We start from the raw sequence: 18,367 nt of genomic DNA on the forward strand, positions 1-18,367 counted from the left end.
AGTTTGTAAATGGATTAGTCTATTTCTTGACCAATGCATTTACTTTAAACTCAGTACATTATAGGTCCAAAGAGTGTCAGTTTTATCTGTTTATCCTTTGTAAAATTGTGTTGTTTCATTTTTAAGTAGAGGATTTACTCATCCCCTTTTCCATCAAATGTTACTTCATTTATATTTTTGCTTCTTAAACTATAATTTGTGTCTCTATTCTTTAATCCTTATTAAATCATTTTAGCCCTTTCTGTAGTTTTAAGGTTTTCTAGATGGCTTATTCTGAGTGATCCCTGGTGAAGGTGATACTGTTAACATCAAATCACATGCTAGACCAGTGTTTTCCAATGCAACTTCCCGTGGTGTTAGCAATGTTCTAGAACATTAAGCCATTTAGTGGCTGGCAGTCACTGGGAAGATTTGACTGTGGAGAACTTGAAATGTGGATAGAATGAGTGAGGAGTGGAATTACTAATTTTGTTTAATTTTGGCGAATTTGAATTCAATAGTCATATGTGGCCAGGGGCTGCCATATTGGAGAACACAGTTCTGGAGGACAAAGGACTGTTGTTGCTGAGCTATGGAAGGTTTTGACCAACCCATAGTCTTTGTAGTCCAGAAATAAAGGTCTTAGCCTTGCCACATTGGACTCATCAGGTACAACCAGGTTTTCCATGGAGCTTTGTCATTTTCTGGGATCCAACAGACCAAAGGAAACCTCCTGATACACTAAACTGGATGGATCTTTGTAGATACTTTCCTAAAACATATATTGATTAAGTAAAAGAGCTTGTTCCTCGAGTATCTGCCATAGAACAGGAGCACAGACAGGCTGGCTTCCAAAAGAGCATAGTCCTGTCATACAGGAGACAGAAGCAAAATGCATATTCACCTGAGCTTTGCCACACAGTGGAGGCTGAAGAGCCACTTGTATAGATTCGTGTGTAGGTTAACAAGGTGTTGGAGATTTTGGACCATATTTTATCATGTTGTTTGACATCCATTACTTCATCCATTCATTTGACAGATATTTTTGAGTGTTTATTATTTAGTATTTCCTGGGGATATACTGGTGACAAAACAGACTCCCTTTATTCTGTTTATCTGTCTATCTATCATCTATCACCGTCCATACACCCATCTATCCATCTATCATCCATCCATTTATTTGTCTTTTTTCATCATCCATCCATCCACCCATTCATCCATCCATCATCCATCCATCCATCCATCCATCCACCTATCCATCCACCTATCTATCCTTCCATCCCTCCATCCATCCATACATACATTCATCCATCTATCATCCATCCATCTATGTATATCTATCTATCTATCTATCATCTTTCATCTATCATTTTTCTACCAGTTATGTATCTAGCTATAAATCAGCTATCATCAACCTATCATTTGTTTATTTCTTTGAGCTTTATTAAGAGGGCTTTCATTGAACATCTGAGTTCTTATCCAGTACCAAAACAACATTTTAAAAATAAATGCATGTTTGCTCACACTCGCCTCTAATCTTCTTGGTCTTCATGACAAATTATCAGATATCAGTGGAGCCACAGGTCATTTTCCTAAGGAAGATTTTGAGGGAGTCTCTGCCTCGTAGATCAGTTTTTGGCTGCACATGTGGGAGAGAGGCCCATATGCCTCAGGTAGGAGGAAGATGAGCTGGCTTTTGAGACAATGTGGAGGATGCAGCAGAAAGGAAGGACACACTCTTGACAAAGGCTTTGGAAACTCATTCTCGTAACCTTCATGCTACTAAGTCATAGCTATGGTTTGTATATTTAATCACTAGATTTTTTTTTCACTACCGACATATACAAAGTATTGTCAGGGGATTCAAAACAAGAGACAGCCTTCACTTTCTTATTGTGATTCTTCTTGGAGGTCAGTCATCTGGGGTGAGATTTGTCATCTAGCTGGACTACGGAACTAAAGACAAGGAGCCTGGTTTGATTGCACAGTGAGTTTGCATTGTAGCCCCATAAACGACAGAGCAGATCAGTGGTGGGGCCAGTTGTATTACAAATATCAGATTCCCAAGAAGTGATGTGGTTGGATGCACTCTAAATGACTTTTCTTGTCTCTTTAAAATGCAACGTAAAATTTTGTAACCCTAACAGAATGGAAGCTTGCATAGAACCAAGAAACAGGAGTGGATAGGTAATAAAAAGTTATTGAGCAAAAAACAAACAAACAAACAAAAGAAACAGGAGTGTCCTGGAAAAGCCCCCGTGTGCCGCTCTTTGATCACTTCCCTTCCCAAGAAGGGATGCCCTCCTGAATTCGGTGTCAGTGATCCCCTTCTTTTCTCTCTCATGGTATCATGTGTGCTCACAGCCCCAAGTGACGTCTTGCCCTGATGTGTGTGACCTTGATGCCATTGCAGTGAAAGAGGAGGTATCCTTCTGGGGCGGGGTTTGTTCTCCTCTGCATTCTTGCTCTGAAATAATGTGTGTCATTTGACCATCCATGTAACAGATAATTTTCTGGGCAATTAACACGTGCTGCACATGGATTCTAGGTGGGGGGGAAATAGAGCAAACACCATAGGCAAACGCCATGTCCTGACATAGCTTCATCCTAAGGGGATGGGGTGGGGCAGGACACAAGGTCAGTAGACTACGTGGCACATAACTGGTATAAGGAGAGAGTTGAAACCGTGAAGAAGGGTCATTTTAGGGGATATATGGAGGCCCAGGTAGGGAGTCTAAAAGGGAGACTTCTGAGTGAATACCTTACGTTGGGGCAAGAGAGAGAGTTTGGAGATGTTGGGGAGAACACTGCAGGTAGAGCAAACAGCCCTTCAGCAGCCTTGGGTCTGGAGTTTCTGGTGCTATAAAGGGGAGCAGGGTAAGCTGGGGGGTCTAGAGGGAGGAGGTGAGGACGGAGAGGAAGCAGGACATGGACGCCACCAGAGGGGTGTGAGCCGCGATATGGTGTCACATTGTGGGCTGGCGTTTTGACACCATGTCTGTGTTGAGAAGAGACACGGGATGACATGCAGCCAGCCCTCAGGGAGGAGGCCCTCATCGCTAATGAGAGATGGCACGACCCCATGAGAGGGGGTCACCTTGTTGGGGTATGCATATAGGGGTTGTGTGTTGGCTTGTTCTGATGGTGGGATTTGGGCTGACAGAGAAAGAAATTGCTTTTTAATTCTAATCCCACTGCTGACTGCTGCAGGCTGAGCAGTAGAATGGCAGAGACGAGCTTGTGATGTGAATTTCCCATGTCTTTGGAGGTGGGGCAGCATGGAGGGGGCTTCACAGGAGAGGTCTGGGCTAGAATCTGAAAATGTAGGAGACACCAATCTAGAGACACTACAGAAACCCTAAGCATGTGTGAGCATCAGGGGAGCAGGTGTACAGATGGGAGAGAAAGGTCCCAGGGCAGAGTGCCTGGACACTCAAGTTCAGAGTCAGGAAAGGAACATGAACCAGGCATCCATAGTAGTGCCCAGGATCCCTGCCAGGGGGACGGGCAATCCCTGGTGATTTCTGGGACAGTGTCAGTGGAGATGTGGGGACAAAACCTGCTCAGAGTGGGAGACAAAGAGGCTGGAGGGGAAAGTAAAGCCAAGATAGGAGCGAGACGAGGAATAACAACACTTCGTGTGTATATATGCAATTTGGAATGATCTAGTAGAGAGAGGAAATTTGATGATTTAAAAAAGAAAAGGAAAAATTGATCTATAGTATCCCTAGGTAAGTGGATGTTTGATAGGTAGATAGCTGGATAGATAAATGGATAGATAGATAGTCAGATAAATAAGGGTAGATAATCAGTAAACAATACATTCTGTTGTTGAGAGGCTGTTGTGTAGAAAACCGATTTGGGTTTTGTACAAATATATATTACAGAAACTTATTTCCATTTCCTATTACTCAAGATCCTGGCCAGCACTTGGCATTGTCAGATTTCCAATTTTTTTTTCCATTCCATGTGGAATCTACACTTCCCTTTTAATTAATGAGGTTGAACATCTTTTCACGTGTGTGGACCATACATGTTGCCAGTTCTATGAGATGCCTGCTGATGCCTTCAGACCATTTGTATTATTACTGGGTAGTTTACTTGCTTCTCCTTCTCTCTTCTCTCTCTCTCTCTCTCTCTCTCTCTTTTTTTTTTAGTTGATTATATATTGTTTATGCTAGTCCCTTATTGGTTATATGTTTATAAGTGTTTTAAGTATTTTCCCATTTGTGGCTTATATTTTACCTTTTTGGTTCTTTCCCTGAGGAATAGGTGATCTCAGAGTCATTTCACAATTTTTGATGAGTGTTTTGTGCCTTAAAAAATGGCTTCCTGCTGTACTTTTTCTTATTTTTTTCCTAGAATGGTTTGTATTGGCTTTCATTTCATTAAGTCCTTAATTCATCTGGGTTGGATTTTAGTCTGGTGAGAGACTGAGATTCCATCTCTTTTGTCCCCATTGCGATAACACATCATCCCAGCATCATTCAGTGGGCATCTCCTCCTTCAGTTTGCCAAACCTCCCTCGTGCATGTTGGTATCCACATATGAGACACTTTTCTGGTGTCTCCTGTTTGTTCAAGAGGCCTACTGGTGTGGTCCTACTTCAGCACCCCTCTGACTCTGTGACTATGGCTTAATAATTAGTCTGTGTTTCTGATAGGTTGAGTCCTGCCCCTCTTGGCTCTTTAGGCTTTTGTGTAAATTGTGAAATAAGATATCCACGTTTCTCTGAAAGTGCTTTTAAAACTTTGTTGAGATATTAAAACATTGTGTAATAAGACTCTGGGGCCAATATCCTTAGTGTAGAATTATACCTCTTATTAGCTCTGTGCCTTAGTTCCCACATCTGTAAAACAGAGATGATAGAAGTAGTTCCTTATAATGGGAAGAGTAAAGAGTTACTATTGGTGAAAGCTTAGAATATGCCTGGTACATGAGAATTACTAAATAAGTGTAAGGTGTCATACCTATTGCTATTTTTATTGGACTTATTTTTAATGTATTAATCCACTTAGGGAACTTTGACCTCTTTATATCACAGGGACAACTACAGATTTTGAGGGGTGAGAGGGAGAGTTCCTTAGATCCAGGACTTGTGAGAGATCTTGAGAACTTTGACCACACAGAAACATTGTATCTGGGTTACCTCTCTGTGTCATGAAGAACTCTTATTTATGAAAGTGTAAATTCTGAAATAAAATTCCTGAAGCCTTACTTATTTAAAAAAATAATTTTTCTTTATCTCAGATTTTACTTCTTTATGTAAGTTACATTTTTCCCTTCTGATATGAGAAAATCCTCATTTCTTTTTGGGGAGATGTGAAATTCAACCTCTCTAGTAGGTTAACCTCTTGTATTATATGTCAGGGTTGGGAACAAGTACAGAAAGATACAGTTTACGGAGAAAATTCTCTCATTTTCCAGGACTTGTAAAGACTTTATTTGTTCCAGGTGACAGGTCCCAAGTGGGATAAAAGGACGTTGTTTTGAGAAATGGCAACTTAGAGCAGGGTGCTGCCAGGAGTTGATGATGCAGAGACAATTTCTTCTGGGCAAGATGGTGCTGAATGGGGAGTCATTAATAGCATTTACCATGTTAATTTCTGTATGAATAGTGTCTGTGGGGCCACCCATCACATTCTTCTGTGGGCTGCTCTTCTCAGGTTGCTACCAGAACATCTGCTCTGTTGCTCTTCAAATGTGAGTGCTTCGCTTTGCTTTCAGGCCATAAAGACCATTAATTGGTAACCTGGTGTGTTGCAATTGGAGTAGAGTTTTATAACTCAATGCAAAAATATGAAATAAAAATATTGATAAATATTAATGATGATGATGGTGATGAAGATGAAGATGGTGGTGATGAAGTTGGTGATGATGGTGGTGATGGTGAAGATAAGATGTTGATGATTGTGGTGATGATGGTGATGGTGATGGTGTTGTGATGATGATAGTGATGATGGTGATGATGGTGATGGTGATGATGGTAGTGGTGATGGTGATGATACCACCTTTCTTGTGTGTTTTTTGTGAGTTTGAGACCTAATCCACATAAAATAACCAGCACGGAGCCTGGCCCACTAAGGGGGATACATTAAATTTCAGCTCCTCTGAACTTTTTTCCAAACTCTGTTCTATTCTTCTGGATTTTCTTTATTTGGGTACATATAAATATATCAGTTTTATATTGCTGCTGTATCAAATAACTATAAATTGGATGACTTAAAAGATCATACATTTCTTCTCTTGTAGTCTGGAGGTCAGAGGTTTGAAATCAGAATCACTAGGCCAAAATCAGTGCATTGGGGGCACCATGTTCCCTCCAGAGAATCCATTGTCTTATCACATGTGCTAGGGTGTGTTCTTTGGCTCCTAGCTCCCTCCTCCATCTTTCAAGTGAGCAGTGTAACATCTTGTTTCAGTGGTCACATTGTTTTGTTCTTCTATATCAAATATACCTCTGTCTCTCTTTTACAAGGATAGTTGTGATGACATCTATGGCCACCCCATCATTTTCCTAATCTCAACCTTTAACTTAATCACATCTATGAAGACTTGTCACCCTGTAAGAAAAATTTCACTGGCTCCAGGGATTAAGGCCTTTGGGGGCCATTATTCAGTCTACCACAATGAGAATAAAGTTAATTCAAATAAAAACACTTTATATCTGTGCTGGTTTACTACAAAATAAAACCATCATGCTCAGCAAACTCCTATTTCATACAATGTCCCTCCTCCATTAATAAATATAACAGTTATACATAGCAGAGGGAAATCAATCCATTGGCCTTGGTCCTGCTGGGACTCCCTTTGAAGACCTGGCCAGGAGTTGAGTCTAAATCTGCTTGTAATTTATGTCATGTATATGTTATGGTGCCAAGATGACCTTGGATATTGTGTGTGGCTTTACAGGTTGTATATAAAGATGTGAAGGGTTCCCACCAGAGCTGTACGGTGTACAACTTGTGTGGTTGTAAATGGTGGGCTTTCTAGGCCACCAGACTCTAATCTCCAGAAGTGTATGGTCCGTGTCTGTCTTGTATCCCTACTACCTGCTATAGTGCTGGGCATAGAGCAGGCATTGGTATTTAGGGAAGCAAAGGAATGAACAGGTTTTGAGTGTGAGAGCCACCAGGGCTCATTCATGGAGCCCAGAGTGATGGTTTCTCAGCATGGGCCACACATTAGGCTCACCTGAGGGAGATCTTAAAAAAGAAAGTTCTGGACCTTGATCCTATTCACAGAGATTCTGATTTATTTGGTCTGGGTGGGCCATGGTATAAGACTCTTTTTCGAGGGATCCCAGGTGATTCTACTGTGCAACCAGCATTGTAGTTCTCAGACTTCAGTATGCATTAGAACTACCCAGGAGACTTGTTGGGCTGCGGTTTGCTGACTGCATAGGTCTGCAGTGGGGGGCTGAGGCAGGCATTTCCAACAGAGCCACAGGTAAGGCTGACACAGTTGGTCTGGGGAACTACACTTTGAGACTCAGTGTTCTGGAAGTTAGTAGAGAAGGTAGGTCCCCTTGGTATGCACAGGAGCAAAATAGTTGGGGACGTCAATTTAGAAGTGTGTGTGTGTGTGTGTGTGTGTGTGTGTATGTGTGTGTGTGTTTATGCAGATGTAAGATGTGTTAATCACCTACTCCAGAATTTAAAATGAGTAATATCATTCCTTCTACCCAACAGCCTTTCAGGGTAGACATTTTTAATCTTTGTGGTTTTGTTTTGTTTTTAGCTGGCAAATTAAAAAGCCAAGGAGGTGAATAATTTTGCTCAAGCCATGCTTGGTCTTCTAGTGTGTCCCAATGTCACATCTTCTGAGAAACTGGAGGCCACTCTCACTATTTTGCACTCACCTTTCTCCCTTTCTGATTGCTATTCCTGCTCTGACCTCAGGTGACAGGTGTAACAGGGTCCTTGGAGCTCCTGCCCAATTTCTCTGCTAACTTCTGTGCAAGGGGAATAGCCTTGGTCCTCTTTCATGGCCCCAGGTGCCTACCTAACTGAGATAGCTTGGATTAACTTGAACAGGGAGGCTGCACGCTGATCAGTGCAGACTTGTAAAGTGACACCAGCCTGAGATTTGCCCACCTTTGCACCATTCTCCACTTCAGATATTTGGACTAGGAATTTGTACATCACAGGAGACAATTTTCAGGGCTCAAACACTTATTTCCAAAACCTCCAGCTGAGATTTCAAGGGCGTTGTTCCTGGCCAGCTGTCCTCCCTGTCCTTCTAAGCCCTCCTCTTACCATGGTGTCGCTACCACCCAGAAGTCTGTGGTCCCCAGCCTGCCTTGCTTGGGTCAAAGACATTGACTTCATCCAGATGGATCCAAAACTTCTTCCCATCCACTTTATCCAAACTGAAATCATCCATTTTTGAAACACACAGTGCCAATCAACTAATGCAAAAGACGACGGATTAAAGTAGTTTACACCGAGATGTAAGTGAGGCTTGATGCCCCGCGGACATCTCAAAGTTTAAAGAGGAGCTTGTAATGACTCTTGGGTAGGGGGAAAATATTGGAGAGGTGGGCATCTGTGGACAGAAAATGCTGTGGGCAGTTTCCTGATCTTCTTCTCTGGGCTACCCCTTACCCTGGCTGGGAAGAAACACACAGCTTGAGGGTTCAGACCATCCCCACAGTTCCCTTCTGCTTTGCAAGAGGCAGGCATGGCTGAGAGCTGACGGTGAATGTTTGGAATGTCACATCTCAAATCTGGAAGGACCATTCTACCCTACAAGGGCTTTCAGTTTCCTTGATAGCAACATTTACAGTGTGCTATTTTAGGTGCTTAAAGCAGGTGCTTTAAAGGGTCGTTGGCTGCAGTATGACCTCTGCTCACCTACGTGGGTTATTGCTGTTCTCAAGTATGAGGCTTGTGAGTGTTGGCTTGGTCATGGTTTGCTGTGGTTTCTGCTCCCCCTACACCCAAGATTTATTTATTTATTTTATTTTTATTTTTTATTATTATTTTCAAGGATTTTATTTTATTTATTTGACAGAGAGAAAGAGAGATCACAAGTGGGCAGAGAAGGGAAACAGGCTCCCTGGTGAGCAGAGAGCCCGATTAGGGGCTCGATCCCAGAACCCTGAGATCATGACCTGGGCTGAAGGCAGAGGCCCAATTCACGGAGCCACCCAGGCACCCCTATTTATTTGTTTTAGAGGGATAGAATGTGTCCAAGAGTGGGGGGAGGGGTGGAGGGAGAGAGAATCCCAAGCAGACTCCCTGCTGAGCACGGAATGTGGGGCTTGATCTCATGACCCTGAGATCACGACTTGAGCAGAAACCAAGATTGGTCAGACGCTTAGCTGACTGAGCCCCCCAGGCACCCCAGGGTGACTGGCTCTTGCTTTAAAAGATGAGGGCACATCTCCCTCAGAGATGATCTGCCTGATGAATGTTTCCACCTGTGACAGTGGGCTGGCTACTGAAAACCAGGTCTGAAAACTGTAAACTGAGGCGAAGGAAGCGAGTGAGACTAACCTGACTGTCAGATGTAGATTTTCTTTGCTGGAAAAGACTTGAATCCACATATTGAAAGGGAAACAGTGACTGTGGGAAGTACAAGCTGTATCTTATCCTCCGCGTTATGGGCTGAGTTGTGTCTCCCCCAAATTCTTACACGGAAGTCCCAATCCCCAGCACCTCAAAGTGTGACTGAATTTGGAGAGAGGCCTTGAAAGAGGCCATTCTATTAAAGACATTGACTTCATCCAGATGGATCCAAAACTTCTTCCCATCCACTTTATCCAAACTGAAATCATCCATTTTTGAAACACACAGTGCCAATCAACTAATGCAAAAGACGACGGATTAAAGTAGTTTACGCCGAGATGTAAACTACACCGGATTAAAGTAGTTTACACCAGTAAGCTGGGCCTAATCTGATGTGAGACACAGATACATGCAGAGTGACGACCAGGTGAGGACATGGGGAGATGTCACCTACACACCAGGGAGAGAAGCCTTGGGAGTCACCAAACCTGCCAGCACCTGGCAGACCGCTTGGTGTCAGACCTGGCCTCGAACCGCGAGAAAGCAAATCTCTGCTGCTTAAGACCCCGGTTTGTGGTGCTTTGTTATGGTGTCCTGTAAACCGATACCCTCAGCTTAACTTTGTGGAAGAGAGGGAGAAGTTACTCGTGAACACACTTCCTTCAGTCACCGTTCTCCACACAGGGGCAGGCTCTCTGTCCTGGTCCTCAGCAGCCAGACCCCAAACCAAGCCTTCCCTTCCTGGCATTGCTACAGACGACAGTCCTCCTGTTGGCACCTGCCTACATTTCGAGCACTCCTTCTTTCCCTTTATCAGTGACTCCAATAAAGGAAGGTGACAAGAGGGAATCCTCAGCCTACATGTGCAATGCAAGCACCATTGACATAAGATCTGGAAAAGAGAACACAGCCTTCCAGAAGGATCCATAACAACAACACTAGTTCTGTAAAAGAAGGACCAGATGCTGGCAGAGATGGCCCACTCCCCGCCACGACTGATAGAGTTGGTGCTGCCCCTGGTGGGCAGGGCTTGGAGATCCCCGTGACTAGCCCCTGCAGAACTGAATTGAATTGAACTGATGTCATACCTGGGCCTCAGTTAAGTAGCAGGTGTGTTTCTCTGTGCTATTGCTTCTCCCCAGCTGGATTTAGGGCTCTGGTTCTGAAAGTGTGACCCCTCACAGCTGTATCAGCATCACTTGGGGGCTCAGGGCCTACTCCTGATGGACTGGATCAGATACTCTCGGGTGGGGCACAGCAGTCTCTTACCAAGCCCTCCAGGGGATTCTGATCATCCTCTAGTTTGAGAGCCACTGGATTAAGGAGTGAGGGACTGTCAAGAAAATTCTGGAGAATCTGAAGAGTGTTAGACACTGTTGTTGCCTTCAAGGCGCAAATCCTTGAGGAGTGTTCTCCGGGACAAGGTGTAGAAGGGTGAGTCTGGGAGCCCAGAGTAAACATGCCAAGATTGGACAAGAACCTACCTCTCCTTTGTAAACCACACTGGTTTTGAGTTTGTACTGGACCAAGAGGGTGTGTGTATGTGATACGTGTGTGTGTGTGTGTGTGTGTATAGATAGGGTTTTTTTAAAATTTTTTATTTCTTTTCAGCGTCACAGTATTCAATGTTTTTGCACCACACCCAGTGCTCCATGCAATCTGTGCCCTCTCCAATACCCACCACCTGGTTCCCCCAACCTCCCACCCCCGCCTCTTCAAAAACCTCAGACTGTTTTTCAGAGTCCATAGTTCACCTCCCCTTCCAATTTCCTTCAACTCCCTTCTCCTCTCCATCTCCCCTTGTCCTCCATGCTATTTGTTATGCTCCACAAATAAGTGAAACCATATGATAATTGACTTTCTCTGCTTGACTTATTTCACTCAGCATAATCTCTTCCAGTCCCGTCCATGTTGCTACAAAAGTTGGGGATTCATCCTTTCTGATGGAGGCATAATACTCCATAGTGTATATGGACCACATCTTCCTTATCCATCCGTCCGTTGAAGGGCATCTTGGTTCTTTCCACAGTTTGGCGACCGTGGCCATTGCTGCTATAAACATTGGGGTACAGATGGCCCTTCTTTTCACTCCATCTGTATCTTTGGGGTAAATACCCAGTAGTGCAATTGCAGGGTCATAGGGAAGCTCTATTTTTAATTTCTTAAGGAATCTCCACATTGTTTTCCAAAGTGGCTGCACCAACTTGCATTCCCACCAACAGTGTAAGAGGGTTCCCCTTTCTCCACATCCCCTCCAACACATGTTGTTTTCTGTCTTGTTAATTTTGGCCATTCTAACTGGTGTAAGGTGGTATCTCAATGTGGTTTTAATTTGAATCTCCCTGATGGCTAGTGATGATGAGCATTTTTTCATGTGTCTGATAGCCATTTGTATATGTTCATTGGAGAAGTGTCTGTTCATATCTTCTGCCCATTTTTTAATATGATTGTCTGTTTTGTGTGTGTTGAGTTTGAGGAGTTCTTTATAGATCTTGGATATCACCCTTTTGTCTGTACTGTCATTTGCAAATATCTTCTCCCATTCTGTGGGTTGCCTCTTTGCTTTGTTGACTGTTTCCTTTGCTGTGCAGAAGCTTTTGATCTTGATGAAGTCCCAAAAGTTCATTTTGGCTTTTGTTTCCTTTGCCTTTGGAGACATATCTTGAAAGAAGTTGATGTGGCTGATAATGAAGAGGTTCTTGCCTATGTTCTCCTCTAGGATTCTGATGGATTCCTGTCTCACGTTGAGGACTTTTATCCATTTTGAGTTTATCTTTGTGTACGGTGTAAGAGAATGGTCGAGTTTCATTCTTCTACATATAGCTGTCCAGTTTTCCCAGCACCATTTATTGAAGAGACTGTCTTTTCTCCACTGTATATTTTTTCCTGTTTTGTCGAAGATTATTTGACCATAGAGTTGAAGGTCCATACCTGGGCTCTCTACTCTGTTCCACTGGTCTATGTGTCTGTTTTTATGCCAGTACCATGCTGTCTTGGTGATCACAGCTTTGTAGTAAAGCTTGAAATCAGGTAACGTGATGCCCAGTATAGGGGTTTGTTTTAAGGAATTGGTGCATGTGATTGTGGAGCCTTGCTAAGTACATCTGCAGGGTAGGCTGGCAGGCTGGAGAGTTGTAGTTCAAGTCTAAATGTCATCTGCTGATAGAATTCCTTCTTTCTTAGGGCAAGTCAGTCTTTTGGGTGATTAAGTCTTTCAACTGATTGGATGAGGCCCATTCACATAAGGGAGGGTAATTTGCTTGATTCAAAGTCCACTGATTTAAATATTAACCTAATCCAAACAAACAAAACCCCCCAAAAAACCTGCCTTAAAGAATAATATTTAACCAAATATCTGGGTATTGTGGCCCAGCCAAGTTGACATGTAAAATTAGTCATCGCAAGCTTCTTGTATTCTTTTTATTTCTGTTCCCTTTTTGTTGTCAAGGTGATTAAGTGAAACCTTTCCAGTAACTACAGCCTGTCTCCCTGTTATAAAAAAAAAACAGCATCTTGATGGTTATCTTCTTGATGAAGACAAAGGACAACAGTCAGTGACCATGTGCGCCTACCTTACTGATCGCAAAGTCAACTCTGCAGTGAGCTCGATCTCAAAGACATGGAATGAGAGGCACCCAAAGATCTTTAAGTTGCCTGAAGCCATGTGTTTGGAATGTGGGGGAGCCAAGTCTAATTCTGGAGTGTTCCTAACCGATCTTGTAGGAGGAATCATGGGTGTGTGTGTATGTGTGTGTGTTTGGGTGGCCAAAGATAGGAACAGATGGGTAGAAAGATCCCCTGCTCTTCCAGTGAAGGGGTGGGGAAGAAACAGCTGGAAACAGATTCTTGCTGGTAAACAACATCCATCAACAGCACTGGGCCCATTGAAATGTACTAATTTTTAATCAGGTGGCTATATTATTAGCAGCATAGTTTTCTTTATCATCACCATTGTGTTAATGTCAATAGTAGTAACTACCCTTCATTAAATATTTATTGGCCAGAAATAATGCTAAGTGCCTAACATAAATATAAGCCAGTTTCTATCAGTCCCATTTTCATGATAAATAAATTGAGGCTTGGATAAATTAATCTGCCCCAAGTCCCACAGCTATTAAGCTAGACAGGGATCAAGCAGAGCATGCCCTGCAAATAGAATGGTCCAAGAAAACTCCAGAAAGCAGTTGGTGAGGGCCATAAAGGTCAGTTGAGGTAGCTGGAAAGCAGCTGCCCCAGGCTCTCTCTTCTTGATAAGTCCTGGCTTTTCGGTTCATAGAAGGGGAGACCAGGGCAATGCCATGGCAGGATAGAGCCAGGATTGTTCCTGCCTCCTCTCTGCTTACTGCCGTAGCCCTGTAATTAGGAGTCGATCCACAACATATGAATCACCCACCACTTGGATAGACTGTTGAGCTTTTAGGTGCAAATGACTCCAGTAACGGGGATAAAATGGTATTTCCTTATAAAGCTATCTGTTTTTAACAAGCATCCTATAACCCTATAATACGCCTAATCTCTGCCTTACTGTGAAATCGAAAGTTGCCTTTATAACGAACAGTCAAAATTCAAGAAATACATTAGTGAAGACAAGACACCAGGATAAGGGAAACTAGTTCCCGTAATTCTAGAATATCCCTTATAGCATTTTTTCTACATATAAACTTATTTTTTTCAATTGAAATCCAAGTGCAAACCAGTTTCTGTGTTATTTCATGGCCTTTATAAATACAAATTTTTACCCACAGTATCCTGTTAACTGACCTTCCCCAATTAATTGTTTCCTTCTGGGGTTTATTTAGATAAGATGGAAATGAATCAGCTGGTGCAGAAAACACATATGCTATTGAAGATGGTAACATTGCAGTGCAATATAGCAGGAAATGCCCACAGATCTGGTCTGAGTCGTGCTCTGCTGCTCCAGCACATGGCTGGAGATGTTTCCAGAGGAGACTTTTCTAGAGAAGTTTCTAGAGTAGTCGAACCAGCTCGTTAGTGGCTATTAAAGCCAAGAGCCTCTCCTTAAGATTGGTTTCTTTGTATTTGAGATCCTCGATTTTGTCTTCAGGCCTCCTTTGGAATTCTTTTTTTTTTTTTTTAAAGATTTTATTTCTTTATTTGACACACACAGAGAGATCACAAGTAAGCAGAGAGGCAGTCAGAGAGAGAGGAGGAAACAGGCTCCCTTCTGAGCAGAGAGCCCGATGTGGGGCTCGATTCCAGGACCCTGAGATCATGACCTGAGCCGAAGGCAGAGGCTTAACCCACTGAGCCACCCAGGTACCCTGCCGTACGTCAGAATTTCTGAGGCTGACTGACGTGGGTCTCCTGATTACCCCACATCTGTATACATCTGAGTACTCGCCAGGCTTCATCTACTCATCTTGTATTACACAGTGACGTTTGGAGAATTTAGCGGAGAACTGCCATACATTTTAATTAATTAATTAATCAATCAATTAATTTTTATATTTTTAAGATTCTTTATTTAAATTCAATTTCATTAACATACACTGCATTATTAGTTTCAGGGGTAGAATTCAGTGATTCATCTGTCGCATATAACAGCCAGTACTCAGTACATCAAGGTCCCTCCATACATTTTAGATTCGAGGGTCACAGATACCGAGATTTTTTCAGGAAGCCAGGGAGACCTCCTGGTTCTCTTGCCACACCTGGAACCAATTAAGAGAGATGGTGAGGGGGCTGGGGATTTGTGGGGAGAACTGTCAGATGGAGATCAAAATAGCATCTTCCTATGAGAGTCTTCAGTGTGAACCCCAGAACCGGGCAGGGCCGGACCCCGCTCAGTTCACTGGGGGTGAGTGCAGACCCAGAGGGGGTGTTCCCTGCAGGAAAGCAGAGGCCAGCAGGTGGGGGAGTGAGAGGTGACACGCTCCTTCCTGCTCCCAAACTCACCTCTTGTCTGATGGAGGCAGGGTCTGAAAGTCCATGGGTATAATCCTCCACTGCGGGCTTCTTCACCTGTGGACCACTGCGATCTGGGGCTGGGGAACTCTTCATTGTGGGGGCCTGTCCTGTGCTTTGCTTAGCAGCACACCTGTCCTCTATGCACTAGGTTCTGGAACACCACGGAGCTCTCTGCTGTGAAGATCCAAGGTGTCTCCACGTGTGGCCAAGTTGCCCCCCCACCCAATGGAGAAGCATTTCTGCAATGCAGGGACCCTCCAAATGGAAGAAAGGGCAGAGTATCCTCCCCAGGACTCCCCCGAATCCCAGCAGGCAGGATCTACTGCTTCCCCTCCCCCATCAGGGCTCCTTGTGTAGGCCCTCTCCCTCCCATTTTCTCCACCCACCCCCTTCGAGTAATCACTGTCACCTATGGATTATTGCAAGGGCAGCAGCGACCTGGCTCTGTATCCCTTGGCACAGCGCCGCCTTGTGTGGACAGTGGTATTGATTTTAGAGAATGTTTTATGGATATTGGAAGAAAAATGGATGTGAACATTTTTCCATATAAATATTTAGCTGTCAGTGTTATTCTTCCAAATCATTTAGTGCATTCATCTGACCTGCCAGACACATGGATCTTACCCAGCACAAAAAGGAGAGACTCTTAAAACAGTGGAAACGATAGCAAATCTTAACCATGGGGCTGGCCCCAAGCCCAGTCCTCGCTAGCACAGAGTATCGTTAAATAGTGATAAGAGTCGCACACATTACCTTCCTCACATGTGATTCCTCCCCAAAAGTGTTTTATAGTCATCATTCTTATACTTTTACCTTGGAGTCAAGCTATAATCCTCTGCTTATATGATACACACAGTTGATTAGGACTAGTTTGGGGGCCAAAAAAAAAATAACTTATTTTGCAAAGCATGCTCACTTGAAATGGTCTCAATAATTCTATGAAGTGTTTTAGGAATGAAGGCTAATATGCAACGAGTTCCAGGACCTTGTTCCCGTCACTCAGAAAAGAAGCTTCCAAGGTGTTCGATAACAAAAATTCAGTTGGGTAAATGTGAAGATCTGACTGGTTGTATTAACCAATTCATGAACTGGGCATGAATTCAAGTTATACACGTGGAAGGTTTTTATAGGAAGGAGCGTGAAACGGGGAAATTACTAGCCAAAGAAAGGGTTGTTTCAGGCAGGGTCACCTTCCCTCTGGGGGAGGAGCAGGGATCTTATCCCCAGATTCCCTCCTCTTCCTTTGCGGGTAGGGAGAGGGTCCATGGGACGGATTACCTCCTTGCTTTCCATCAGAACATTCCTCACTGGGTGGTTAGGACTGCATTTCTGGGGGAGTTTGGAACTGCAGTTAGGCTAGGGATGAAGTCCTGGTGTGGCGACTTGGCCTAAGTGATTTCATTTTGGCCCGTGGTTTTCTTTTTGACAGGGACCAAGTTATGGAATCAATATATCTTTTCCAAGGCAGAGGAATATGCATCTTTTAATGTATTTCTTGCTTCTTAACAGAAAGGGGTAAAAATCTAGACATTGTCTAATCATCCTCCGCTTCACCAAAACACCAACTCCACCTCCCACGTCCCTAAACATTGCAACACTAACCTCAGTAGTCAGCAGCTCTAATGGTCAGAACATTCCACTTTACACAGAGACAAAATCTCTGCCTTGGGCCTCCTTCTGGAGGGTCCTGGGGCCACAGAGAACATCTCATCTTCTTGTTCATAGCAGTGGTTGCAAAATTGTCAGGATTCTTCGGTCCCATTTTGTCCCAAATTGTCTCTCCTCGTGCCTCCACCTGTCATGGGCTGAACTGTGACCCTCCCTCTCAAATTCAAATGCTGAAGCCTTAATGTCTAACTTCTCAGAGTGTGGCTGTATCAGACATGTATCCTTTAAAGAGGTGGTTAAGTTGACATGAGGCCTTAATCCAATCTGACTGGTGTCCTTGTAAGAGGAGGAAATTGGCACCCACAGAGAGATGGCGGGAATGAGCATGCCCAGGAAAGGCCATGTAAGGACGCAGAGAAGCTGGCCATGTGCGAGCCATGGAGAGAAGCCTCAGAAGAAAGCAGGGCTGCTGACGCCTCGATCTCAGACTTCCAACCTCCGGACTCTCAGAGAATAGACGTGTGTTAGTTAAGCCGCCAACTCTGTATTTTGCTATGGCTGCTGGAGCTACTTACACGTGCTCTTCCCCTGACCCCACTGTGAGTCTGACCTGTTAGTGTCCTGCCTCCCCTTCCCTCTGTCTCATCAAAACAACAGTAGCACCCGTCCCCTGGGGCTGGCGGGGGATTACGGGAGACAACGAACCATGCCTGGCGCAGTGTTGGATGAATGTTTCTTCTTGTTAACGTTATTATTCCTAGCGTTATGTTGTCTTTGTTTGCGTAATAAATATATTAAGTAAGACAAGGTTAGGGCCAATCTAGTGTCATGATAACCTCAAGATCACGACCCATTCCTGAACGTTTCCTCAGACGTTTATTCTCAGGGCTCCCTTCCTAGTGTCCATACATTCCTGATTGGGATTTAGGCTCGTGGCCTCTGACGTTTTCCCAGTTCACTGGCCTCTTCTGTTTTAAAGAAGTAATTAAAAATTTTAAATGATTTTGGTTTTAGGTGTGTAGTATTGGTCCAAATATGCAAACATGAAAATTATTCTTGTGATAGTTATTTAGATTTAGGAACATGGGTTTAATGGGTTTACTTTCCATTGGCTTAAATTTTCCTAGTGGTAATAGGCTCACTTCTTAATATTTCATTATGGCTTTGGTAATCATGAGTGAGTTGTACGCACCGTGTTGTAAATATACTACAGCCCTCCCCAAACAGACAAAGACACTACTGACTTAGAGAAAGGAGTCTTGTCTGGGTTCTCGCTCCATCTTTTCCTCTTCTCTTGCAACTTTGAGTTGCACTGGAAACCTCCTCGCATCTCACACCAG

General features: G+C 43.6%; 1 protein-coding gene across 1 annotated transcript in view; it reads left to right on the forward strand.

Moving 5' to 3' along the window:
- Positions 1-3,020: 3,020 nt before the first annotated feature.
- DSCAM (DS cell adhesion molecule) overlaps positions 3,021-18,367 on the forward strand; it is a 655,321-nt gene continuing 639,974 nt past the window's right edge. The window contains exon 1 of the mRNA XM_032865305.1: positions 3,021-3,085. Within this exon, the coding sequence (XP_032721196.1) occupies positions 3,049-3,085 (37 nt within the window). The 5' untranslated portion in view covers positions 3,021-3,048. The remainder of the gene's footprint in view (positions 3,086-18,367) is intronic.

This window comes from Lontra canadensis, unplaced genomic scaffold (assembly GCF_010015895.1).
Source record: "Lontra canadensis isolate GAN:19392208 unplaced genomic scaffold, GSC_riverotter_1.0 scaffold29, whole genome shotgun sequence".
Taxonomy (NCBI): domain Eukaryota; kingdom Metazoa; phylum Chordata; class Mammalia; order Carnivora; family Mustelidae; genus Lontra; species Lontra canadensis.